This window comes from Rasamsonia byssochlamydoides (assembly GCF_041956645.1).
Source record: "Rasamsonia byssochlamydoides strain NRRL 3658 unplaced genomic scaffold VTN77scaffold_38, whole genome shotgun sequence".
NCBI lineage: Eukaryota > Fungi > Ascomycota > Eurotiomycetes > Eurotiales > Trichocomaceae > Rasamsonia > Rasamsonia byssochlamydoides.
Window position 1 is genome coordinate 117,595 of NW_027192421.1, and position 25,824 is coordinate 143,418.

Here is a 25,824-nt window from a genome sequence, read left to right on the forward strand (position 1 = left end):
TTGTTAGGCCGTTTTATTTGCTACATCAAGCTTCTAAGAATATCCTACAGGTATTCTGCTTGATGAAGTTACTATTAAATTTAAAGAAGCAGGCATAAGACTCAGAGATTATAAGGATGGATGGATGGATGAAGCTTAAGAATGGCACAGCCCTAGCCCCAGGCCCTAAGCTCTGGGTGCTGCCCAGATGAGCGCTGATCCCTGCGCCGGCGTGGCAGCTGTACTAATCTAGGAATAGAAACAGCGATCCCAGACGCCCAACGGCAGAATGAACAAGCGCGCGCGACCCACAGGGCGATCAACGCAGCGATTTCTTATCGCCCGGCACGTTCTCCGATCAGCTTGACGAAACATACATAACTGGAGCAAATGCCGCACCATTCGGTCGGAGTCAGACTCTTCATCGTCAGCATGAAGGGGCCGGTGGAGGAGAACGATTCGACCTTTCTCTGCTCCTCCGTTAGCTAACGAGAAAGGAATGATACACAGCGAGCGTCAATCTTACACCGCTACGCGCGCTTGATCTTTCTTTTTCAATCAAGATGGGCCATGGCCATGGCGACGACAGACGGAGTCGTCGCAGACGAGAAATCTTCAAGGCCATTATCCTGTTCACCCTGAGCCAATGGCTTCTGGTCGGAATTGGCATTGTGTGCTTGCTGGCATACTTATTCCCGAACGTCGCCAGCCACGGCGGCATCATCCGGTCTGAATACAGTATCCTGTACGGCGCGGTGGCCGTTATCTTCCTGATCTCCGGGCTCAGCATCTCCCGGCAGAAACTAGTTACGCATATATTCAACTGGCGGCTCCACGTCCTTGTCCAGGTCACGTCGTTTATCTTCATCCCTGCCCTGATGGTTGCGCTCGTCCATATCATCCTCGCCGGAGACCCAGCAGGCCACATCAATCGAGCCGTCTTGGCGGGTTACATTCTCACGGCCTGCATCCCGACGACGATCGCATCGAACGTCGTCATGACGCGCGCAGCCGGAGGCGACGATGCCGCCGCGCTGGTGGAGGTTCTCGTCGCGAATTTCCTGGGTCCGTTCGTCACCGCCGGCTGGACGGTGACCTTGATCCCGAAGACGCCTGAATTCGAACCCTGGCGCCAGGGAGGTGCCGGTGACGACCTCAGCAGCATGTACCGGGATGTCTTCAAACAGCTCGGTCTCAGTGCGCTCCTGCCGCTGATCGTCGGACAGCTGATCCGCTGGACCTGGTCGGAGCAGACGGCGTGGGTGCTGCAGAAGTTGTACATCGCCAAGTTCAGTACCGTCTGTTTGTTGCTGCTGATCTGGTGAGTGAGACTGCAAGAAGACGAAAAAAAATTCCTTTAACTGACGACTGCAGGACGACATTCTCATCCGCCTTTGAAACGCACGCCCTCGAGTCCCTCTCCACGCAAAGCATCATCTTCATCGTCCTGTTCAACGTCGCTCTCTACCTCTTCCTCACGCTCGTCTGCTTCGTGATCTCCCGGCCTCCGCGATTCCTGCATTTCCATCCCTGGACCAAGCGCATCTTCCGCCCCGTGCCGCCCGAGGAGGCGATCGCAATCTGCTTCTGCGGCCCGGCCAAGACCACCGGATTGGGGATCCCCCTGCTCTACGCGATGTGGACGTCTGTCGACCTGTACACCAAGGCGCAGACCTCCATCCCTGTTTTGCTCTACACGACGGAGCAGGTCTGCGTCGCGCATTTCATGGTCTACGTGTTTCGACGATGGCATCGCCGGTTGAAGCACCAGAAACGCGATCTGGAAGAGAGTGTCGCGGATGCAGATGCCGATGCCGATGCAGCAGAAAACGAGGCTGAGCAGCAGCAGCATCCACACCAAACAACCGATCCTTCGAATGATGCTGACGACAACACTATAGCTGATATAGCTGATAAAAACGATCACGTAATGCTGCAGGAGTCATCGGAGAAAGACGTTACAGGAGCAGGTGTGCTAGCATGCTCAGACGAGGAGAAAAAACGAGAATCAGAAAAGCTTGACCCCTAGCGTCGATCCGATCATCTATATATATATATATATATCTGCATATCTGCATAATAGAGACGAGACAGGACAAGACCGGTCTGGATACCAGTCAGTCGCTGTCCTTATAATAGAAGATTTGAAACGAGCCGTCCTCTATTGAACAGGTCGAAATTAATATGAAAAAGGTTAGAACTTGTCATGTATATTTCCAAAGAGGCTCCCTGTTCATGTTCATTGCTATGCGCTGAAAAAAACAAAATATACCCAATAGACCCGGCAGCGACTCCATCAATGAAATAGCATGACGACAGAAAGGATAAAAGAACGTAACGTAATATTTACATCCAATAGCCCAAAATACGTTGACGTAACGAATAAAGGCATAAACAAAAATCAAAAAGGACCATCTTCGAGTACTTTCCGTCATCCGTCCATCTCAGATGTAGCTAACCTTCATCCCCATCCCGACCGTCCCACGTATCTTCTGCCAGCTCGTATTGGTCAATTTTCGTATCCGCTCGCGCACGTCTTGCCTGCTGAGGGCCATGAGGATTCCTAACGTGAACAGGAGCGTGCGCAGGAACGCCATCGGATTCCCCACCACGCTCTGGCTCAGACTTCGAAGGATATTCCGCAGCACGTTCAGCAAGGCACGCGCCTGGCGTGATACAGGCGCTGCGGGCTTCTCTGCCTTTTTGATCTTTTTCGATGAGCCGGGTGGTGGAGACGGTGAGAATGGCGTCCTTCCTGATGGAGGAATTGACTTCCCGCTGCTGCTTGGCTTGTCTGCCTGTTTCTCCTTGGCCACCCCGTTTGGATGTTCCTTTTCGATCCCGTAGTCCACCTCGCTGCTAGTTCGCTTGTGTCCGTTCTGCTGTAGCCGCTCGGCAGCGGCGGCCTCTGCTTTTCTCTGCTCCTCCTCCCGCATCTGGCGTTCAAGCTCCGCTTCCTTTTCGCGCTGCAGCTCAGCAGCTCGCTGGTTGCCCCTTTCCTTCTCCTCTTTGAGGCCCTCCAAGGTCTGGAGGAAAACATCCTTCCGTTCCTCATCGAGGACCTCACTGTGTCGGATGAATTCCCTGGCATAGTCCCACTCTTCGTTTCTCGGTAACACATGGAGTGTGAAAAGCTCAATGATCTTGACTCGCGCCGTAAGATCCTTCGGGGTATCTGTCCCCCCGTTACGAGGCAGGTGATGCCTTTGTGAGCCTGACGGAGAATCTTGCAAATGTGCGGTGATATCCAGATCGGGCTGACCGTATGCCGAGAGATACGTCTCCAGTCGTTGTTGGTTAAGCGTCTGTGACGAGGAGTGGTTCAATAGTAAAGTGGCTCTGTATGATCAAACCCTCTGTCAGATAAGTCGCAGGACGGACACAAGGGATCTACTCACAGGTTATATACGACATCTGCATCTACTGAGCCTTCGAGCCCTCGGTACCCAATCCGGACGATCTCTTCCCATATTTCGCCGTCTCGAACTTTGTTCACCAGTGCCTTCCACTCTTTCTGGCCAAAAGCTTGCTTGCCCTCTTCTGGACCCAAATCGACAATATTGCTGAGGAGGGTGATGTACAGGTTCCAGACTTTGATTCTCATGGTGCTGGAAGCGGTCGCAATTGGCGCAAGCGCTGGGGTCGCGTCATCGCCATTCGTGTATCGTTCGTCATCCTGTGTCGCCGGAACGGTAATGATCGGAGTCAAAGCAGCCAAGGATTCTTGAAGACGGCGTGTAAGAAAGAGCTGCGAGGCGGTCTTGTATATCTGCGAGCAGAGCTTCGAGCTTGAGAGAGAGGAAGTCGAGGAAGTCAGCGACTGCGACGCCGCGAGGTGGGACCCGTCATCGGCCATTGTCGGTGGCCTACAGATTCACAGCTGAAGATTGACGAGGAGGACACCAATAAATGGGGGACTACGGAGTACACAGAATAGAAACAGTTGGAGGATGATGATGATGATTGTAACTCCGCAACAGCAGAGCTTCGTTAGCGCCGCCAACGGGTAAACTGGAAGGTGCTTATCCTCGGTTCGGCTGGGCGTGTAGTTAGTTACTCGTGTCCGTCCGGGGTTGGTTGCGGACCAAGAATCTGGAGAAAGCGCGCATATGTCATTGACGCGAAAATGTCTATTATTTATTAACTTCTGTGTTGCAAATTCATGATCCTCCTTATTACGGTTGCTGTTTATTGTCTTGCTTTATTGACAATGAACAATGAGAAGTTCACTCTTGCTAGTCCCTCAGTAGAAATATATGTCATAGGACGCCACCAAATGATAACTGTAAACCTGCCCAACTATCGCTCCTGCCGCTAGCCTGAGGATAAGCAAGCACCGCAACACCATACTTCCCATTGTCTCAAAGCTGGCTCTGATATTACTTCTACTGTACCATGTCTCAGGAAAACATTAATTGCTCTTCATTTCACCTGTCATTGATCTATTACTTGAACTTCTACTTTGCAAGCACTTCGACATGGATGTCACACGCGACACTTTTCCCTTCCATCTAGCCAATATTCTTCATGACCTCACCACCTGTTCATTTGTGACAATGGATCTGGAGCTTTCTGGAATCCCTGTTCATTCAAGTGGAGCTTCCAGCGGACCGCAGACGCTCCAGGAACGATATACCCAGACCAAAGAGGCTGCAGAAAAGTATCGGATCTTGCAGATAGGCCTGACTATCGCACATGAGGACGTGGCAACAGGTTAAACCCCCAGCAGCCTTTTGAAAGTTATCTGAACTCAGCATGACTTAGGGACGTATATGCTGAAGCCCTACAATTTCCATCTGAGCCCCATCATCGACCAACGATTGGAAGTAGAGCGAACCTGGTCTTATCAGAGCAGCGGTATGACCATTTCTTCACTATTGGATGACTTCGGTTTGCTAACATGACAGCACTCTAGCGGTCGAGTTTTTGATGGCAAACAAATTTCGCATGCAGGCTCCTTTCGAGGAAGGGGTCTACTACCTCTCAAGAGACGAAGAGAAACGGGCAATGGCTAAGGCCTTGCAAAGACAAGACCGGCCAGGCGACAGATCTGTGATCGATATTCCAGAATCCGACACGGAGTCTCTGGAATTCCTGGTGACTGTTCGAAAAGCCATCAACGCTTGGCTTGCCAATCGCAAGGTTCAACGTCCGCCCCTCTCTCTGTGACTACAGACTTACTTGAAATTTCACAGCTAGCGGATGGTTTTCTCAACATTCCGCCCCCACTTCGCGAGAAAAAGTCTCGCGGATCGAATCCTCCTCCATCAACGGTCCTGAATAGGTTCCAGAAGAGGCTTGTTCACCAGCTAGTCCAGTCAGAATACCCTTCTCTCGTGACCATCGGAAAGCCAGGCTTTGTCCAGATCATCCGTTACGATGAAGTTCGCGAGGAAGCAGTTAAGATGGAGAGGATACGACGGACTGAGGAGCGGATTCTACGACAAACGGGGTTTAGATGGATTGTCGAAGCGTTGACGGGAGGAGATTTATCAAAACTAGACCCCCAAACCTTTTCCCACCTCGTGCCGGAGTCCAAAGGGGTGAAGAGAGAAAAAGCCTTGCAGGAATTTGCAGAGAGACTCAAGCAGCGGTTAAAGGTCCACAGACCTGCTTTGGTCGGCCACAACCTCTTTCTCGATCTCATCAACTTCTGCGAATGCTTCTTCGGAAATCTTCCTGAGCGCGTGGAAGATTTCCAGGAAATGGTTCACGAGCTTTTTCCCATTCTCATCGACACGAAATACATGGCTACTCATGAATGTGGCTCTATCAACCCAAGCTCGTCATTGGCAGAGATCTATGATACCTTGAAAGAAAAGACAAAACCAGAAATTGGTCAGTGGATCTTCTGCAGAGACATGGCTATCGCTAACAACAGCATTCAGTCGTCGATCCCCACCACAGCAAATACGAACACAAAGAACTGTTCCATGAGGCAGGCTATGACAGCTTGCTCACTGCGAAAGTTTTTATTAAGCTATCCGCCCAGCTGCACAAGCCTACACATAAAGCCATTGACACAGAGGGTCCTCATCTCAATATTTCCACGGCATTGGGTGAGGTTAAAGAGGAAAAGAAAGTACAACCGCCAACGAGGGAGGAGCCTGCTCAAATTCCAAAAGCTCAGTCTAGATTTGCACATCGGACCAAATTCGATCTTCTCACCCACACGGTTGAAACGGTTGACTCTGATGAAACGGAAGATGGTAGCAGTTCCGATCTTTCAAGCACTGAAGGTGACGGCGATATCGTGCGAAAAATCGACAAGGGGGAGCTTATCCCTCGTTTTCAATCAACATTCTGGAAAATCTACGGGAACAAGCTCCGTGTATTCGGAACTGAGGAAAGAGTCTGTATGCTTGGACGGACTGCAGAGTCAAAGAAGACTCAGGCTCGGTGATTACATCTCATTGCTATTAGCCCTGAGACTAAGGAGACTCTGCGCTGGGCTACCTGTAAATAGCCTCTTCCACTACGACGGCCTCAATTGAGGCAAATCTGGAGATAACATCAGGGATAATTAGAAGAAGATTGGCAGCAGACCGCTGTAAATAATTTACTCCATCAGTAGCGGCTGAATGTGTGCAGCTTCTATCTAACTGTACGCCTTGGAAAAAGAAGGTACCGCTAGCGAAAACTGGCTGCTAAATGCTCGATCTGAGCACCACTTAATGATCGACCGGTTGTGGAGGAAACAACCCAGCGATGATAAGGATGGGTGCTGGGGAAAGAAAAAGAGAAAAAAGAATTCTTTCGGCCAAGATGGATGGGCATTTTGAGAGCGGTCAAAGTCACGCGTGCGCTAACGGTCCCTGGTTTAGTGCGGTACTGGTGTCTCCCGCGCTCTCGGAGTCGGAGTGGAAATCGTGGGTGAGCTGTGAACTTTTCTCGACAGGAATCCCCGTGTTTGCGAACAAGTCCACCCTCAGCCGGGGAAATGTCGACAGGATCCAATGGCGTCAGGCGCATAGCTACGCTATTGCGTATGTATTTGCTGTGCATTTATTTGCGGTTTCGCGACGGTGGTGCTGATTGAATTGTTTTTCTGTTAGGGCCTTCAACGCTCGACTCTGCGGTGTGCAGAAGCTGTCAAGAGACGCTTGGTCGCCGCCATTATGCCGCTGCTGCTGCGGCATCACAAGATGCGGCTTCATCTTCACAGCCTCCGGTGTCTTCGTCCAGTTCACCACAACCTACGCCGGCTTCCGCCCTGAAGCAGACCTTCACCATCAAGGCCGGTGTGGTGCTCTCCCGTCCGCCGCAGATCACCCGGGACCTGACGCCTTTCGAGAAGGCGTTTTTCTTATACCAAAGACGATTGAATGAGCGATTAGCACTGCCGTTCACTCGATACTTCTATTTCAAGAAGGGAACGCCCGCCGACGAGGACTGGAAGCGCAAGTACAAAGAGCGGCAGACGCCCGCACGGGACATTGGCAAATACAACGCATACTCGAAAGACTCGTGGAACGATGAACTCCTCGTCGGCGCCGTGGAATCGGAGCCGGAACATCAGGTCGAGATGCTCCTTCGCGATGCCGAGACCATGACCAGTAGCGCCGCGCAAGAAGGCACCAAGAAGGAGGAGATTCCGAGACCGGCTCCTCGAGTGACGGAAGCGGACAAGAAGGGTGACGAGAGGAGTCTGAACCGATTGCTGCAGAGGACGTTGTACCTTCTTGTGCAATCGAATGAGGGGTACTGGTCGTTTCCCAGCTCTCCAGTTGGACTAGATGAGAACCTCCGAGAGGTAGGAAGCATTCTTCTGCATCATAATTCCCGTATGAACGGATAAGGATAAGCTAATTTGCTGTGTCATCAGGCTGCCGAACGAACCCTTGCTGAGTCTGCCGGTGTCAACATGAACACCTGGTTTGTCGGTCACCACCCAATTGGCCACCACGTCTACAACTTCAGAAAGCCCAGGGAGGACGAGAAATCCAAGGCACTGCTGATGGGGGAGAAGACCTTTTTCATGAAGTGCCGGATCATGGCCGGTCAGGCGGACCTCACAGCCAACACGCAGAATCTGAAAGACTTCAAGTGGCTAGCTAAGGAGGAGATTGAGAAGTATGTGCTGCCTCAATACTACAGCAGCATCCGCAACATGCTCTCTGAGCGGTAGGCTAGGACTGCTGTGGCTGTGGCTGTGGCTTGCATTGGATTGGATTGAATTGGATTCATGACACATGAGCATGGATATCCGTGTGACATTTCAAAAAAAAAAAGGTTCTCATGTAGCATAGCCGGGGAATATTCTGTCTTTTCTCTTCTGTTCGCTTTTATTTCAACGATTATACGCTTTTCGTTCTGTATAACTAGGTAGGTAGGTAGGCTAGATATATCCCAATCCTCTTACAAAACCAAACAAAAAAAGACATTTTCTATTCCGTAACTCTGTGAATGATATCTAAGCTCTCAAACCAACACACAGGATGAAGTAACCACCTTAGATAACCCTATAGAATGGATTGATTTGGAAAAAAAAACCATGACCATTATTGATATTGTCCATCCATAGATACTGATTGTAGATTATGCCCTTCCTCCACCTACGCGCGCCTGGTCACCAAATCAATTCGATGACCGAAGAAAGTCGCAGGGAGTTGAGTTGAACATAGGTACGTGATATATTTCAATGTTGCGTTATTATGTACATACACGTATATACGTACGGGACACTGTTTAGATACATATCATCAGTTCGACGTCACTTAGTAAATTTTTAAGGTACTGTACACAGAAGCAAACAGAAGGGTCTCTATAATTATTTATAAGTTAATAAGACATGCATGACAGCATGGTATGGCCTGGTTAAGACGCAAGTAATGGTCATGACACTATGGAATGAAAAAAAAATCATTTAACGACGTAAGGAGAAGTCGTAATTAGAACGGGAAGGGCAGGCGATGGACAAGGCTTTTGTTCCGTAGGTTATAATTGCACGTTTGTATTACTTTGTATTAAACTTCTGCCCCTGGATCACGGGCTGATTATTCTTCGACGCGGAAGCAACCGCGGCAGATAGACTCTTACCGCACATCGGGCAGGCTATAATCAAGTCAGTAATTCCGAAGAAAGAAAGAACTGTAGGAAAAGGAGAAGACGTACCATTCCGCTGATACGCACACCGCTGACAGTACTTCCTCCCCTGCTCAGTCTTGGTCTTGCACGCCTCGCACGACGACGCGTACGCCGCATACGGGTTCTTCGCCTTCTGGCTGAGGAGCCTGTTCTTGCTCACGCCCGTGTTGCCCAGCGTCGGCTTGGATTTGGCGTCGCCGCCGGCCCCGAGCGTGCTGGATGGCGAGCCGTAGTACATGTCTGTCTTGCGTTTGACGCCTGGGGTGACTAGCTCGGTCTTTTGGAGCTTCTTTTGACATTTGCCGCAGACCATTTTGTAGATTGTTTTTTTTTTTTGCTTGTAGACTTGCTTCTGATACTAATGGAGTTGGTTGATGAGGATTTATGTGCCGTACCGTACTGTGCCGGTGGCGGACTGTTGAAGGTATCCTGGATACCTTGCTTGCGCCCGCTGATAGCGGTGGCAACGCAACGGTGGATTGTTTCTTCGAGTGGAAACAGAAGATAAAGACACCTCAACACCGAAGTTAATTCAAAGAAAAATAAATAACAGATAGAGGATGGGTATCTCGCTTTATGGACTGGATAAGTGATTGCTGATGGCGTTGAAATTGGTGAGGGAGAGACGTGGCGTGGTTGAGATGGAGATGGAGCTAGGTGGATAAGATAGAGTGATAATGCGCCACAGCACGGGCGGACTGTCCAATCACGCCAAGACTTTCTACGATCGAGGACACCACACTTGCATCCCCATCTGGATAATTTTAACTAGTCCACAATCAGCTACAGACATATTGTGCACTCTAGAAGAATGTATTTCCGTTATTAAACTGCAATTTCATAATTCACATTCCAGATTCGTGTATATACATCCATGTCGTAATTACATAGGTTGTGCTTCCACCATCAGTGAGATAATAAGAGCATAAACCAGTACGGAGTACCTTCTGTCGGTTCTAAAATCATACAGAAAAGAGGACCTACAGCCAAATTGATTTTTTTTTCAGTCCAGACAATCGTATCCAAAATTCTGCCAACGCATTGCTTCAACCGAACTCATCAGGCACGGCTTTCTGAATCCACTGACACGTATGTGTTGACAGGACGCTTGGTTATGTTCTCGAGCTTGATCGGTTCGGACATAGTCGGCACACAGCTTCTCTTATATAACTGCATGCAGGAGCCAAAAATCCCCGCATATGCTCCTAGCACGCAGATCGTGAAGATGACCGTCGGAACTCCCGCAATCAAGCTAGACGGAGTGTTCGCCATCTCAAGGTTATATCGAATGGCGATGATTGCGTAGAAGAAGTGCACACCGTAGAAGAACAGACTACCGAGAAAGATCCACGCAAGTCCGCTCTAAGCGACGTCAGTTCTGTCCACGATGGAATCCTTGTGGCAGCTTACTCGGCGACTGAATTCGAGGCTTCCTGTTTTGACCATCACGAACGCTGCACATCCAACCAGTTCGAGAGAGGCTAGCCAGTAGATAATCTCCTGAGAGGCGGATATATTTAAGTAAGTCGAGGTCAGGCCGGAGTATGACTGGTTGACGTTCTGAGCCAAGACGACGATGTAGAGAATCGCCTTCACTGCCGATATTATACCCAATATTCCCAGAATGAAGTAGTGCAATGCATCCATCAAGAAGGGTCGTTCCGTGCTGGTGGAGATTCGCTCCAGGTAGTTGAAGAGAATGCGGTAAAAAACAAAGAACATGAGCACAAAGGCCGTCATCTGAGATAGCGTTTGGATCATGAGCAAGACGACATAACGCTGCGTCACCGTGGATTGAAAGACGTTAAAGAAGAGGGATATGGTAGAAAGAAATGCGGCCCTAGAGGGAAGACAATTAATCTTCACTTTCTTGCTCGTCTTCGATGAATTGTCTCGGGGAAGACACTCACAGTGCATTAGTCGCCAACGATGACAGAAGAGACACGAAGGGAATCTTGTTTGGGGTATTCCTGGCCGGCTTTTCCTTCATCAAAAACCCCAGCAACCCCAGCAGGGCAAGGAAGTACACGATCTCGAAGACGAGAGCGACTATCCAGCCCCGGTGAATCTCCACGGTGGGAGAGCCAAAGTAGTATGGTTTGCCCCATGGGGACTTCACCATCGCGTTCTGGAGGTGTGGGTGACGACTCTATTCCCGCAGTCGATTTGAAGTGACTACCGCATCGTGTTCCGCCAACGAATCTGTGAGCCGAGGTCAAAAGGCGATGGGCCTCAACGTCAGTGTCGGAGGCAGGTGAGATCCAATTCCAAGTTCTGATGAAGTTGCAAGAAAGCCAAACCAAGGCTATCAGCCGGTTTCTGGTAAGATTGGAACCGCCTCCGGAGGGGAGGAGGCGTTTCCCGGCCCAAACCTTACTAGCTAAATCTAGACTACGGTAGTGATGGACTCTCCTGCTGTTCCCTCGGGACTACGGTTGGACAGAAGAGAAGTTGCAAGCACTTGCAGCAAGGACGGGTTTAAATAATGATTTTTATTTTTTTTTTCTTTCGCGTGTTCTGTACTACTGCTATATCCATGGATGCGGGGAAATGTAGCTGGATCTGACGCTATCCCCAACCATAAGCGGAAGGTAATTGGAATAGTTGCGGAGCACGCGTCATCCGCTCTGGTACACGATGTTGCCTTTGGTTGGGCGATCCATTAAACTTGCTAGGTACCGTTTCTCCCCAACATCAGTATCAAGATATGTAGATGACTGCGATGCAATTTCTTAGCATACGAACCATTAGAAGCCGTCTCAATACTCCAATAGATGAACGCTGTCTATATAGCTTGCGAATCTCCTTTACAAGTCAATTTATGGAATAGCAAGTGTGAGTTTCCGTGATCCAAGTAAGGTACTCATGTCAACGGAGACGACAAAGACGATCTATTTGACTGAGAACTAGAACTCCTAGATTGACAAAACTACAGACGATGGTTGACGAAGACCAGAATGATGAGGATCTAGGCTGGTTATAAGCTCAGATCCTGAAAGGGTCGATAATAATTAGATCCCCTTCGTTGTCTCTGATAACTGCTAGCTTCATTTCCGAGATCGCTTTGTTCCTAGAAGCCGACAGTTCAATTAAAGATACTTATCCACACTATGATCGTGTCATCAACGGCGAGACAAACGTTGACTAAGAACAATGCTTCAAGTTGATATTGAAATCGTCTTATACAAATGCTCTGTTCTTGCAGAAGTCGAGTGAGACTAGGACTCCTCAAGGAGACATTCATCCTACTGACATGCAACCAGACAGATCCAATGTCGCCATTTCCTTTTTTTTTTTCGAATCTGAATCTGTACCTCGTAGGTACCTAAAATTGTAATACGTAAGCACACACGGGGCTTCATAAAAAGTGTATCTCACCCCGCATATCAGCAGGTGCAGAGCTCAGAAAGATAATAGTTGGGTTGGGTTGCTTGATTTAAGGTATCTTAAATCTATATTGGTGAGATCATGAAGGCCAGCCACTAGCTTTAGAGAGAACTAGTCACAGGGAAGCCATATATCAATCACATAATGACCCAATTTCAAGCGCAATGTGATGTCCTGACCTGAGCACTGAAAGTGAGATTAAACGAAAAGCAGGAACTGCAGTGTACGTACGCACAGACAAACATCCTGATTGGGAAACGCTAAAAATATCCACGCCTTGAAAACAGTACAGCGATAATGTTGAGCTGACGAGGGCAGGTACTCTCTTGCCACCGCCGCCTGGCTCTGGGCGGGCCATTTTGATAGAGGGAGTCATGGGAAGGACTGGACTTTCCTTTTTAGGTTCCCAAGATCTCGGTTACACGCAGCCCATCCACGGTTTCCTTACCACTGAATGGCTACCTCGGTACATTTCCTCCACTCTCAGCTCGATGAGAAATGTTCCGCGTGGCTTCCTTATCCACCTTGTTGGGACGGTCGCAGAGAAATCAGACGCATCAAGTCAGCAGCGATCCCAATCTGGAAATCGCTATTCCCACCCGTGTGACTTGCAGCACAACCGGCAGACCAATGCAGAGTCTAAATCCACATATCCATCTTCTCGATCTGGGGGCTCACCTGGTGTTGCGAAAGCCACGCATGAGTTGAACGCCGCCACATCGTGAAAGAGCATCGCCTCAGCCAATGCCGGTTGACGTCGCATATCAAGTCGCCTGCAGGCTGTCCAAGCCTCGAAGGCAACGGGATCCACCGGAGGATCCGTCCCACGCGCTTAAACTAAAGGTTCCTCACCGCGCATGAAGGTTATTATTAGAATTTGACTGGCTTGTTGTTTCTTGCGTCGTGGGCTTTTGCACAGTGCTCCCTAACCGGTCTACCGGCCAAATCAGTCAATGATGCTGCACGATGATCAGGAACCGGCTACCGGGTTTGCGACCAACATTAGTAACCGGCCAGGCTGAACACCGAAACGCAGCGCGCAGTCTCAGCTGATGCAAGAATCAAAGCTGGCCATCTTCACGACTGATATCGAGGGGAGGAAGGAAAGGAGAGATGCGATCGAACGAATCCTACTACGCCACTGATGCAGATTTCAGCCGGTTAAACCATAAACAAGGTGGAGACGAACGACGAGATATTCGACAGTTGACTAATAAGGAGAGTCGGTTTTTCGCAAGAGTAAGCTACTCAAGCCAGTTATGCGCAAATCTCTGCCACAAACTCGAATACTCCGCCGAGTACCCCGTCGAATACTCCGTCGCTGATGACAGCGCTAGTTCCAATAACTACTCTAGGGCCACACCAGATTAATTACATCGTTGTTATGCTATGCAATAGTGGTGAGTATGCAAAGTTCGATTGCAAAATGGACTGACTGTCTGTGCTGTGAAACTACGCCATGAGAGGATTACCCAGTCAGCGAAGGCTGCTTCGATATCCGGGAATTAATAAGAAGAGCGTTGCTGCAGGCCAGAACAAAGGAACCCCGGAATGTGTGCGACCCTGGAAGCCGGGCATGGTTGACGAGTGGGGGTCAACTCTTTGCGATGAACATCAGACAAAATCAAAAAACAGGTGCCTGGCCATCGGTAGGATAATCATCATGGCATCGGACGATGAAGTCACGAACCGACATTCCGTTGCCGCTGGCGGCTGTGCAAGCGGGGACTGGCGGTTCGCTCCGTGATCTGTGGCAAATGCGGTTCCTCATGTTCTTTTTCAGCTGGCGTGTGTCCTCGAGTCCTCGACGGCAGGACGACTCAGAGTCGATGTTTCCAAAGGCCCACGGCGCATTTCGCCTGGGGATCCTGCCAGCAATCACCTCTATCCTTCGGGATCCGTTCCCTTCGTTTTCTGCTCCTGGCGCTGTTTCGGGCCTGCGAACGCCACTATGGACGGACGCGGCCCCTGTGCCGCTGGAACGCCTGCTGTATCCTGGCCGCCAAAAGCAAAAAAGAAAAAGAAAAAGCACCCTTAAGAGGCACAAGCCATGGGATTTAAAGGCCTGAGTCTGTATCCAAGGATGCGAAGTCAGTAGCCCTCTCCCTCCTCTGTATCCTGTCTCCCGGACCGCCATCTAAAGCAATCTGGCATGTGAGACTTAAGAGAAGGTGTTGTTGTCTGTTATTTAAGAAAATATCTATTATTCTTAGAACCGGTCACGAGGTATTATTTATTACTCTTCCTGCAGAGCTCCTCTCGTCTCATCTCATCTGATCTCGTCATCTTGAGTTGTCTCCTTCCGCTCCGCCACCGGTCGACCGTTTTTCGGCTGGGTCTGCTCCTGCCGCATCGGGGTCTCCAGGGTGTCGTACCCCAACTCACCCCTTCCCTTTCCGTTTTCGACAGTGGCTTTCGCCCCCTGGGTGGCCTTGAACGCCGTCCTCCTATCTGACGTCTTCTCCGCATTTTCCATTCGGATGAATGGTCAATTTAGTCATCATCGACAATCCTGGTGGTGACAGCCGTCGTGTCACTTCCCTTGTGTCTCGTGTTGTCAGCAGCAGCCTCACTTTTTTTATACACTAACTAATCTTTCCTACTGGATCCCTTACCCGGTTCCGGCGTACGCCAAGGGTTTCGTGAGGCTTACTTGATCATTGTATGACCGCTTGAGCCGCAGAATAACCTCTTGCTGAGGAGCAGGGTTTCTTTTCTCGATCGGAGTCGCGTTTTACTCGCCCTGAAGGAGTGTCTTTCGCTTCTCGTGCGACGGCTTCTTCGGGACGCGTGTTTCGCGAGCCGATCCTTCAACATTGCAAGTTGGCGTCCCTGACGCTTTGCTTTCTGCGGTATAGCGGGAGCCCATCAAGCGATTTTTCGGCTCGGACGATCCAAGGACGGGAGAGTATCACGTTCTGATCTTCTGGATCGTCCAGAATGCCGCCAGATCGATCAGCGTTCACGACGTTGAACCTGCCTTCAACGTTTTCTCTGCCACCATGCATGGACTATTTCACTCTCGCCGCAGGTCCGAATACCGACCTGTGGAGGAAGCCTCCCAATGGAGATACCTCAACCGCTCCCATTGTGTTCACTTCGTTACGTCGTCCGTTTGTGGTGGCTGAGGTCACAGTCAGCGCCGACTGGGAGATGGAATGGGATCAAGGCGGTCTGGTCATTTTTGCAGGCGCTGCCCCCGGTCAGTCATTACCGTCAGAGACCGCTTCGACCCTGCACTCTGGTCGAGCCGCCCGGAATCAACCTTCGTCGCACTCTTGCAAATGGGTGAAGGCGGGAATGGAATTCTCTTCCGGCACAGTCAACGCATCATCCGTCAGCGCCACCGCGGATGGCGCTGACTGGTGTTTATCACCTCTGGCGTTACCGAATATTCCCACTGCGATTACCTCGCTCCGCATCAAGCTCGAGAGGATCGGGTACTCGCTGTGGATCTGGTACCAGATCCCATCGATCTCTCCATATGCGGTGACGCCGGGAGCGGTAGGCAGCACGTGGAAGAAACTGCGGGAAGTGACCTGGTTTTTCTATGGTGTCGAGGACAAGTGTGTCCATGTGGGCGTATATGCCAGTCGACCGACGAGCATTCCTAGAAGCGGTACCATGTGGGAGACGATGAACGGGTTTCGAACGGACGACTCCAGCGGGACTGGTGATAAGCTTGTGGTAGAGTTTGAGGATTTGGAAATTTTCTGACTTGCTCTTCTTCTTCCACCTATTTCCCTTTCCCTTTTCCTTTTCCTTTTCCTTTTTCTTTTTTCTTTCTCTTTTCTCTTTCTCCTTCTCTTCTCTTCTTTTCTTTTCTTCTTCCTCCCCTTTTTGAATCCTGCTATCAACTGTGATGACGATGATGACTTACCATTTCCGTTTATTTTCTCTTTCGATGTTGTTTTCAAGAAAATACTATCCTCTTTCCTGATTGATATCCCCTTGTACTGCGTCTTAGCGCGTATGACATTACTGATGACTGTGAATGTTTGAGACTTGATTTCTTTCACTCAATTGTATTTTCTATCCCACCAGCTCTGCGTCTGCAGGAGCGGTTGGCGTTGGTTCATCAAGATAGCCATCTTCTGTTCTGCATTCCGTCGGCCATTCTCGGGTGAATGTATGCGTTTGGACTTGAAGCTTGTCTTGTTCTTCTTTTCGGCTCCATCCTCCTTCGTACCTGCTCGATATTCTTTTTCTGGTACAACGGTGTCAAGGGTCAAGGAAAACGGCATAGTCATAAGTAATTATTCTTCAGATGTATTGGTATCATGTGGTTCAGAGTGTCTATGGGTTGCACGCTCTGCTTGGCTCTTCCAGTTTCCAGTCCGTTCCTATTCTGGATGGTTTCTTCTGCCTCCTTTTCACCCGGTCTTCCCATTGCTTAATATCCACAGACGCGATTGAGGTTTTGCGCGGCCTGTCTGTATGCTCGTCAGCCAGGATCTGTCATACTCATGGGCGAGCGACTCTAGGTATGAGCTGATCTCCACTTTCTGTGTCGGTAGTTTAAAGTTGTTTGCTGCAAGGGGATCGATCGATGATGGGATGGGATTGGATGCAGGCCATCTGAGTGCATTGCCAAATCACGTCGTTCTATTCCTAAAGAACCTTAAATGGGTGACACAACCGAGCTGCCCACTTCACCCCGGTCACGGGACAGTCACGATATCCAGTCATGTGATATTCATTCATGTGGGATTGCACAATCGTACAGAGTACTTACTCCGTAGGTAGGTACCTGATTCCGATGGGCTGGCATCGTGTCAGGCACGAAGGTGTCGAAGCCAAGGCGGTGTGATGACTCGACTTTCCTCCACGCCCGGCTCGCCGTTGCTTGCTGGCCCCATCCACATCGACGTGGAAAATGACGATTGGTGTATTATCACGACTCATGAGCATGATGGCAGGGGAATGATCACGACTTGATATGATTCCTGATGTCATCCACATCAGTCAGTCAGGTTATTTCCCGTTCAGTTCTGAGATGGCAATCCTTCATCAAGGAATATTTGCGATGCGATCGATGACTCGTCATTGTCATTGCCATAAGGCTCAGGCTCAGGCATCCACGGCAAGGCCATTTATCGGATATACATCTCAGAATTAATACGAAAGGTGTCTCGGTGGCCATTGTCGGTTCTTATCATGAAACAAACTTTGGACGAGACTGTTGCGCCCTGTAGTAGTCTCGAGAGTACGTGGCATTTTTTGTGCCTTACAGCACCCTCCAGAGCGATTGAAGGTTCTACGACCTAGTTAAGTATGTTGTGGGATTAAATGCTCTTATCATTCAATTCGAATTGGATGGTTAGGTAGGTAGCTAATCAGTTGGTTGCAGCTGGGACTTACCGGCCAGTATATATATTCTGTACTGTAGGTTGGTAGAATTTTGTCTCATAGGATGAAGGATGATGATCGTCTGCGAACGACTGCAATCCTCCCTCGCCTCTCCATTAAGTACCTATCTAGGTAGGTATGGACTGTACGGAGTACATATGTCCTCATAGGCTAGCCAAGGACGCTTATGTATGCACTCTATGCAGTACTCCGTAGGCTTGCATCAGGTAGGTATTCTCTCCACCTTCGCGCCTCTGAAAGTTACCCTTGTTCTACGAAGTGCTCCATAGTAGTGATAGTTATAGCTATGCCCTATGCAAGACACATTTTCTTGCAGTTGCAGTTGGATAACTTTTTTTTCCCGACTTTTTCTTTTTTTGTCTGCTCAGAGAACCCGGTAGTGAGGGCGGTGAGGATCATAGTGTGGTTGTGGGTGGTGATGTGCATGCATCGTGAGGTCGTTTATGCGGTCAGGAACAATTGGGCGCGCGAGTGGAGACAATCCTCGAACGCTCGTAGGACCTTTGACCTCATAGCTCCAGTAGCCGGTGCGGTTCTGCCCCTCATCCAACTTCTCGTAGGAAAAACTCAAAAAAAAAAAACAGACGCGCCTGGTATTTGGGAATTTTCCCAGAGAGGTACGGTGTAGGGTGTGGTAACCTTGGTACCTGCCGAGAACCTTATAGAGTACAGGAAAATATTCACCGCAATCTCATTCGTAGACAGTACTGTCATCATAGTAGAGCTGTAGACCAGTAAGATGGACGATGGAAAGTCTGCACGAAGCCCAAAAGCAGCGGCTCAGGAAAGAGAAATTGGTCTGGACGGGTGCCGCACTGCCGCCCGACGCACGATCATCATCATCCTACAGATCATCCCACTGCCTAGGACCTTCTGACCTCCACGCCGCGCTCGACCGTCGAACGAAAGACAACACTCGAGTCCCGCTTCGTCGAGAATCCATTCCGACTCATTCTTTTGATTGATTCTCCTCTGCTAACCCCAATTTAGTACTCTGCTAGCCTGGCGTTGACGCTAGGATCCTGTCACTGTGACAACAAGAAAAAGGTCCCCGCTACTACTAACCCACGGTGAAGTGCTAACGAGGTCTCTACTAGGAGGGTCCGGAGGTCTCCAATCAATGATTGTGCCCTCCACTCCGCTGTGAGCCGACAGGCCACCGAACGCGCCTATTGCTACTCTTCCTGACTCCTGCTGCTTAGAATTCTTTTCTTCTTTCCCCTCTCTCTCTGCCCTCTCGCTCTCCCTCATCAATCACCTCTTTCACTGTGTATAACCCTCCCACTGAACAATTCCTATCCTGTTGCTCGTCGAGCTGGGGAGCTGTTTAACACCTCTCTGTACTTCTAGCACGTGTACTTGCGTTCCCCCGGGTCCAAGCTTGACGAGACAGACAGGAACTCTCCACAAGCCAAATCACCTTACACATTTATTTTTTTTGTCTTTGTTTGTTGTAATTATTTAACGACCGTTACGACGTTATGGCTGATGAAACCGGAGAAACCGTTATTATTTCCATCCACCGCCCCTCCGATACCCCTGCTGTTTTCGTCGCTGGCACTTTCTCAGATCCAGCATGGGAACCCCTCGAGCTCACTCCCAAGCTAGCGGAACCTTCGGAAGAAGATTCGGCTAACGAAGCCGCTGGATATATCTTCTCTCGCGAGTTCCAAATCCCACACGGAAAGTACCAGTACAGATTCCGTCTTGACTCGGAAGATTCCTGGTTTCACGATGAGAAGGCAGAGACTGGTAAGTGGCCGACCGTCGGCCAGAAACGTCAAGCTGAGAGCTCACATTGGTAGTTACGGATGACGATGGCGTCACGCACAACGTCCTGAACGTCGGCCCCACCGCAGATTCTGACGACAAACCACCCAATACGGAGGCGGAGGCTACGACTAATGGGCATGCAGAGGAGGAGGCTGTACCAGATGCTACGGCCGAGGCTGAGGATATTCCCTCCGAGGAGGCAGCAGAGGCTGTTGTCGACGAATCAAAGGGCGAGGACGGCTCTGAAGCAGCGTTACCGAACGGAGATGGTGCAGCAGAAGCAAATGGCATTGCTAATGGTACCCCCGAGTCCAAGTTGGCCGAAATCGAGCAAGCGGAGGAGCCTGTTTCTACTGCGGAAAGCGACTCCCATGCTGCAGAGACTGTCGATGAGAAGCCAGAAAACCCTTCTCAGGCCGCAGAAGCTGCTGTAACGAAGCCATTGGAGGAGCCGGAAGCTGAACAAGAAAGTGATCATAGTCCAGAGGCCCAGGAATCTGCCGAGGTGGAAGCGACAAGCGAAGAGAATGTTCCTCCAGAGGACGCACCGAATGGTATTTCCGAAAGTTCAGACGTCGCTCCGGGAGAGAACTCTGAAGAGGCTGCTGAAGGAAAAGAAGAGGAACCGGCTCCTGTTGACGCCTCCCAATCATCGGAGGTGGCCGAACCTGCCGCGATTTCAGCAGAAGACAACGTAGCGGACTCGGAGGAAGTCCCGCAAATGGAATCTGCCGAGCCAGCTGAAAATTCTGCCGAAGACGAAACGAAGGCCCCCGAAGGTTCGTCTGAGGAGACGGCCGAAACAACTGAGCCTGCTGTCGAAGAGGAGGAAGTGAAACCGACCGAGGAAGAGGCCACGCCTAACGGTGAAGAGCCCTCGGCCGAATCAGCCACAGAGGAGGTAGCGACAGCGGAGGACAAGCCCGCTGAAAATGACACCAGCGCCGATGCCGTCCCCGAGGAAGAGCCAGCAACCGCCGAGGAAACAACGGAAGAACCTACCGCAGAGAAGGGAGATGATTCAGTGGAAAAACCTGCACAGGAAGCTGCTGGGGCTGAGAGCAATACTGTCGAGAATGTGGCCGAGGAAACTGAGGTTGCTGCAGCTGTAGAGGAAGATGTCGAGGGCCATGAGCAACCTCCGTCAGCCGAGGGTGAAGAGCCTGCCGAAGAGACTGCTCCTCAAGAAACGACTGATGCAGCCGAACAAGACGAAGCAGTCGAGAAACCAGTTGACGATGTTGCTGAAGATGCTGGCGCCGAAGAGAAGACCGAAGAACCGAATGAGCCCGCTGAAACTGTCGAAGAAATTTCTGGAGAAGCTGCTGGTGAAGACGGGAAGTCTCAAGAGGCCGAGCAAGGCGATTCGGCAGAGAATGAAACGGAACCTGTTGATACCACTGCTGGCACTGATGTTGGCGCTGAGGAAGTGGAGCCGGCGCAGACAGTAGAATCCGAGGAGCCAGCTCAACTGGCGGAGACTGCGGAGTCTGAGGAACAAGCCGAGCCAGCACAGCCTGAAGAGCAAGCTGAACCTGAGCAAGTTCAGTCCGAAGAGCCCGTCGAGTCTGAGGAACAGGCTGAGCCTGAGCAAGCCGAGCCTGCAGAGCCGGAACCAGCTGAGGAGTCTGCAGAGGCTGAGGAACAAGCACCGCCCGAGGAAGCACAGCCCGAAGAGACAGCCGAGCCCGTACAGGATGAGGAGCAGGCTGAGCCTGAGCAAGCAGAGCCTGAAGAACCAGCTCAGGCTGAAGAGGAAGTGCAGCCCGAAGAGCAAGCTCAGCCCGAGGAAGCGCAGCCCGAAGAACCTGCTCAGGCCGAGGAACAGGCTGAAGAGCCTGCAGCGCCCGAAGAGCAGGCTCAGCCCGAAGAGGAAGCGCAGCCCGGGGAGCCCGTTCAGTCCGAGGAACAGGCTGAGGAGCCAGCACAACCAGAAGAGCCAGCCCCAGCTGAGGAATCTGCAGAGCCTGAGGAACAAGCACAGCCTGAGGAGGAAACACAGCCCGAAGAGCCAGCACAGGTCGAAGAGCAACCTGAGCCCGAGGAGTCCGTGCAGGCTGAGGAACAGGCTGAGGAGTTAGCAGAGCCCGAAGAGCCAGCGCCAGCTGAAGAATCTGCAGAGCCTGAGGAACAAGCGCAGCCAGAGGAGCAAGCTGAGCCTGTACAGGCTGAAGAGCCCATTGAGTCTGAGGAACAGGCTGAGCCAGAGCAAGCTAAGGAGACTACAGAGGAACAAGCACAGCCTGAGCAAGTTCAGCCCGAGGAGGAAGCGCAACCCGAAGACCAAGCTGAGCCAGCACCAGCTGAGGAGTCTGCAGAGCCCGAAGAGCCTATTCAGTCTGAGGAACAAGCTGAGGAGCCAGTACAACCTGAGGAGCAAGCTGAACCTGAGCAAGCAGAGCCTGAAGAACCAGCTCAGGCTGAAGAGGAAGTGCAGCCCGAAGAGCAAGCTCAGCCCGAGGAGAAAGCACCGGCTGAGGAGCAACCTGAGTCTGCAGAACAAGCGCAGGCTGAGGAGCAAGCAGAGCCTGAGCAACCTCCACAGCCGGCAGATTCTGAGGAGCCAGCAACGGAGGTAGCACAGCCTGCGGAATCCGAGCAGCTTGCAGAGCCTGCAGAGACTGAAGAAACACCTGCGGAACCCGAGAAGGTTGAGGAAGCTGCAGAGACTGAGGAAGAACCTGCAGAACCTGTGGAGACGGCGCCTGAGGAACCTGCGCAGCCAGTTGAATCCGCAGAACCCTCGGCAGAGCCGGCACAAGAAGCAGAACCAGAGGAGCCTGCACAGTCCGAGGAGGTCGAAGCAGAACCAGAACCTGAGCAGCCCATAGAGCCCGCAGAGGCAGAGGAACAACCAGCAGAACCAGTAGAGTCCGAGGAGCAAGCACAGCCCGCCGAATCTCAAGAGCTGGAAGAGCCAACAGCGCCAGAGGAATCCACAGAGCCACCACAGACAGAATCTGAGGAACCAGTGCAGTCAGCGACAGCTGAGAAGCCTTCTCACGACGAAGCTGTCGAAGCCGAAAAGACAGAAGCTCCAGAGGTAGAGGCTCAGCCCGCTGAGCCGTCCGAGGATGTTTCTGCCGCAGTTGAAGAGACTACGGCAGACGTAGCAGTTGAAAGTCCTGCTGTAGAAATCGAGCCTGAAGCAGCAGAGCCTGACGCTGACACAAAGGAAGCCGCCACTGAAGAGATCCCAGAGGGTGTACCTGAGGAGAATGCCGAGGAAGTGGCTGTGGAAGGCCAAGTGGAACCTGAAAACGCCGAGGTTGAGGCCGAGCCTGTTGAGGCTCCTGCCGAAGAGACAAAGTCCGGAGATGTTCAGGAGGAAGTTGAAAATGCCGACGACATACCGGCCCAGGCTGTTGAAGAGACGCCAATCGAATCCACAGAGACGGACCAAACATCAGAAGCTGTGGAAACGGAAGCCCCTGCTGCTGCAGAGGAAGGTGAGCCGGTGGAGGCTTCTGTGCCTCCGACAGAATCTGCAAACGATATTGAGGCCTCTGCTGTTGAAGAGTTCTCTGAGGAACAGCCCGCCACTGAGGATCAAGTCGGTGCTACGGAAGCTGTTGAGACCGTAGAGACGAAGGAAGCAGATGCTGAGCCCAATGGGGTTTCGGTTCCTGAGGTTGCTGTTGCCGAAGAAGCAGTCACCGAGACAGTTGATGCGGATGACACTGCTGCTGAGCATCAGACTACAGAGAAGACGATTGACGAATCTGAGGCGGAGAAAGCAGTCGAGGCTGCGGCTGTTAATGGTGAAGAGATTCCTCTGGAAGAACCGGTCCCTGCCGAAGGCGAGGCCGTCAAGGAAGAGGTGGTCGAAGAGACCCAGGCTTCTGGCTCGACTGCAGACGTCGCCGCTCAGCCTGAGCCGGTAAAGGACGAGCCAGCGGTGGAGCAACTTCTGACCTCTGATGCTCTCCAAGACGCTGCAGCAGTTGCAGCGGTTGCAGTTGCAGCTGCGTCTGCCTCGTCTTCCGAGCCAGCGTCATCGGCTGTGGAGACTGAAACCGTCCAGGCCAAAGAGGTCGAAGTCGAAAAGCAGACTGTTCTTCCTTCCACCGAAGCACCTGCTCCTGCAATTGAAGTTACGTCAGAGGCGGCTCAAAACAAGGAGGCATTTGCAATTCAAGACTCGCCGACGCCTGAGTCTGAAGCTGATCCAGCCCTCAAATTGTTGGCCAGCGATCGCGAGGCGCTTCTGAAGCAGCTTGGGGGTTCAGCCTCCGCCGTGCACCTCTTGTCTGACCAGCCACGGGCTGAAAGCTCGGTCCAACCCGAAGCGAGCGCGGAGCAGGAAACCTCCAAGGCCGGCCCGGCCACAGAGACTGAAGAGCCGGCCAAAGTGGTTGAGGAGACTACTACTACTTCTGGACCTGCTGCAGACAAGAAGACAGATGGTGCTCTTACCCCTGTCTCCCGTGAGGAAGATGCGCGGTCTGCCGGCGACCGTTCCATCAAGACGATATCTTTGACCAAGTCAGACAACTGGATTAAAGTGCTTTTCCGTACGATTTTCACGGCGCTTTTCGGCAGCCTCTTTGCGCCCTTCCGTCGTGCGAAGCCCTCCCAGTAAGAAATGCCATTTTCGGTTCTATCTACTGGATTTATCCATTTAAAAAAATATTATTCTTCCTTTAGATGAAGAATGACAACCCATTGGCCCTCGCACACTAACGTACATCAGGACGCTTTTCTTGGTTGCAGTATTAGTGACCATTATTGCTGTTCCCTTGATTGCGTATGTTTGGCGTGGATATTATTATACCCCTTTGAAGAGTGTTTGATTGATGATGGTGAAGTTTGTCTATCTACTCTCCGCTATTCCTGTATTCCAGTATATATCGATCGTGTGGCCTTTTGACGAATTTCCTTTCCTTTCCTCTCCTTTTCTTTTCTGATTATTTTTTCTCAGCTCTCTCCTTCATGTAACGCATATTCATTCCTCCTGTCCAGACTGAGATTGATTCACCAGATTCACCATTGTAGTTAGTGAATGAGTGAGTGAGTGGAATGGAATGGAATGGAATTGCCTTACACTCGAAGTGAGATGAATGATAATTTAAAGTTCAAAAAAAAAGTCCTAAGAGTATCCATCAGATGTATTGTATACAGTGCAACGTTTGATATCCTCGAGATATTTAACAATTGTCGGCGTTCTGGGAGCTTGCGATCTGGCTGTGAAGCCTGCAGCTACCTACGACGAAAGGAAGGTGATGGAAATCTACCAAATTTTTTTTGGTTGGGGGGCTTTTTTTTTCGGCTTATCAAAAGCCTATGATTCTGTTCTTCCTCCAGCTTTCTTATTATTTGCTTTCGAAATATAGAGCAGTCGTTAGCCTCTTAATAATATGATCGATCTCCTTCTAGTCTTCGACACTAGGTAGTTAGGTGTTAGGATAGGGCTTTTTGGTCTTGGCAAGTCAGTCAGTCAGTCCGATCGTTCTGTGGTTGGTAACTGTGATCGGTTTTTTTTTCCCACTTGATAGGTGTTGTAGGACTTTTCTATATATGTGCGCAGACCAGGAAGAAGTGTGTGCACACATTGACGCTTTTTTCCCTGAGTCTACAACAATGACAAAAAGAAAAAAAAAGGAGAAGTTTGACGTCGCCTTCATCGCCAATAGCTATGTGACTTCGGTGATTCCTCTAGTCTGTAAATTCTGCCAGGCGATTCCGAAACTGAAAGACGACGTAGTGAAGTCTTGAATCAAGCACAGCAAATGAAATAAATAAAATAAATCAATCCTATTGGACGTTCTGAGTGCTTCATTATTTTCTTCTCTACATTCTCTATGCAACTAATTTCTTATGTTGGTGGAGTGGAGTTGGAGCTACAAATGCTACCTACTACTACTACATAGCGACATGGCATGGATGACAGGTTTTAGATTAGATCAGGTATGAATTCATCCGTCACCATTATCCAACTTGTTTGACTGACTGCCTTACTGGAGACGATGACCATGTCCGACCAGTGGTCGTCGAAATCAGCTTTGTGGCTGCAGCTGCTACTTCTCCTCCTTCATTTCCTGCCCGCAGTGAGATATAAATACGATATTGTTGGCGGGCTACGCCTTTTTTTTCCTTGGCTGAATTTGCAACAGATATGCAGATGTGAAGGTGCTTTGCTTGCTGGCTGGTTCCGGGCTCACGAGTGATTCGATGCGTACGTCCTGTATATCGTTTAAACAGATCAGTATCCCAAAAAAAAAAGAAAAA

At 50.6% G+C, this 25,824-nt stretch overlaps 10 protein-coding genes across 10 annotated transcripts; 6 read left to right on the forward strand and 4 right to left on the reverse strand.

Annotated features, from left to right (window-relative positions):
* Nucleotides 1–542: 542 nt before the first annotated feature.
* Nucleotides 543–2,008, forward strand: VTN77DRAFT_5213 (uncharacterized protein; the record flags this gene model as incomplete). The annotated part of the gene is made up of 2 exons (XM_069421358.1): nucleotides 543–1,300; nucleotides 1,354–2,008. The coding sequence occupies 2 exons, from the start codon at nucleotides 543–545 to the stop codon at nucleotides 2,006–2,008; spliced, it is 1,413 nt and encodes a 470-aa protein (XP_069277028.1).
* A 415-nt stretch (nucleotides 2,009–2,423) lies between these two features.
* On the reverse strand, nucleotides 2,424–3,835 carry VTN77DRAFT_5214 (uncharacterized protein; the record flags this gene model as incomplete). The annotated part of the gene is made up of 2 exons (XM_069421359.1): nucleotides 2,424–3,318; nucleotides 3,378–3,835. The coding sequence occupies 2 exons, from the start codon at nucleotides 3,833–3,835 to the stop codon at nucleotides 2,424–2,426; spliced, it is 1,353 nt and encodes a 450-aa protein (XP_069277029.1).
* A 622-nt stretch (nucleotides 3,836–4,457) lies between these two features.
* On the forward strand, nucleotides 4,458–6,382 carry VTN77DRAFT_5215 (uncharacterized protein; the record flags this gene model as incomplete). The annotated part of the gene is made up of 5 exons (XM_069421360.1): nucleotides 4,458–4,692; nucleotides 4,744–4,836; nucleotides 4,895–5,121; nucleotides 5,175–5,817; nucleotides 5,868–6,382. The coding sequence occupies 5 exons, from the start codon at nucleotides 4,458–4,460 to the stop codon at nucleotides 6,380–6,382; spliced, it is 1,713 nt and encodes a 570-aa protein (XP_069277030.1).
* Nucleotides 6,383–6,919: 537 nt separating this feature from the next.
* On the forward strand, nucleotides 6,920–8,107 carry VTN77DRAFT_5216 (mitochondrial 54S ribosomal protein mL46; the record flags this gene model as incomplete). The annotated part of the gene is made up of 3 exons (XM_069421361.1): nucleotides 6,920–6,965; nucleotides 7,035–7,732; nucleotides 7,805–8,107. The coding sequence occupies 3 exons, from the start codon at nucleotides 6,920–6,922 to the stop codon at nucleotides 8,105–8,107; spliced, it is 1,047 nt and encodes a 348-aa protein (XP_069277031.1).
* An 828-nt stretch (nucleotides 8,108–8,935) lies between these two features.
* VTN77DRAFT_5217 (uncharacterized protein) lies at nucleotides 8,936–9,379 on the reverse strand (the record flags this gene model as incomplete). The annotated part of the gene is made up of 2 exons (XM_069421362.1): nucleotides 8,936–9,033; nucleotides 9,094–9,379. 2 exons carry the CDS (start codon nucleotides 9,377–9,379, stop codon nucleotides 8,936–8,938), a joined length of 384 nt encoding a protein of 127 aa, XP_069277032.1.
* A 746-nt stretch (nucleotides 9,380–10,125) lies between these two features.
* Nucleotides 10,126–11,188, reverse strand: VTN77DRAFT_5218 (uncharacterized protein; the record flags this gene model as incomplete). Its single annotated transcript, XM_069421363.1, has 3 exons — nucleotides 10,126–10,428; nucleotides 10,477–10,906; nucleotides 10,977–11,188. The coding sequence occupies 3 exons, from the start codon at nucleotides 11,186–11,188 to the stop codon at nucleotides 10,126–10,128; spliced, it is 945 nt and encodes a 314-aa protein (XP_069277033.1).
* Nucleotides 11,189–14,077: 2,889 nt separating this feature from the next.
* On the reverse strand, nucleotides 14,078–14,590 carry VTN77DRAFT_5219 (uncharacterized protein; the record flags this gene model as incomplete). The annotated part of the gene is made up of 1 exon (XM_069421364.1): nucleotides 14,078–14,590. One exon carries the CDS (start codon nucleotides 14,588–14,590, stop codon nucleotides 14,078–14,080), a length of 513 nt encoding a protein of 170 aa, XP_069277034.1.
* Nucleotides 14,591–15,393: 803 nt separating this feature from the next.
* Nucleotides 15,394–16,170, forward strand: VTN77DRAFT_5220 (uncharacterized protein; the record flags this gene model as incomplete). The annotated part of the gene is made up of 1 exon (XM_069421366.1): nucleotides 15,394–16,170. One exon carries the CDS (start codon nucleotides 15,394–15,396, stop codon nucleotides 16,168–16,170), a length of 777 nt encoding a protein of 258 aa, XP_069277035.1.
* Nucleotides 16,171–17,989: 1,819 nt separating this feature from the next.
* VTN77DRAFT_5221 (uncharacterized protein) lies at nucleotides 17,990–18,451 on the forward strand (the record flags this gene model as incomplete). The annotated part of the gene is made up of 1 exon (XM_069421367.1): nucleotides 17,990–18,451. The coding sequence occupies one exon, from the start codon at nucleotides 17,990–17,992 to the stop codon at nucleotides 18,449–18,451; it is 462 nt and encodes a 153-aa protein (XP_069277036.1).
* Nucleotides 18,452–19,304: 853 nt separating this feature from the next.
* VTN77DRAFT_5222 (uncharacterized protein) lies at nucleotides 19,305–24,178 on the forward strand (the record flags this gene model as incomplete). Its single annotated transcript, XM_069421368.1, has 2 exons — nucleotides 19,305–19,575; nucleotides 19,629–24,178. The coding sequence occupies 2 exons, from the start codon at nucleotides 19,305–19,307 to the stop codon at nucleotides 24,176–24,178; spliced, it is 4,821 nt and encodes a 1,606-aa protein (XP_069277037.1).
* Between the last annotated feature and the right edge of the window lie 1,646 nt (nucleotides 24,179–25,824).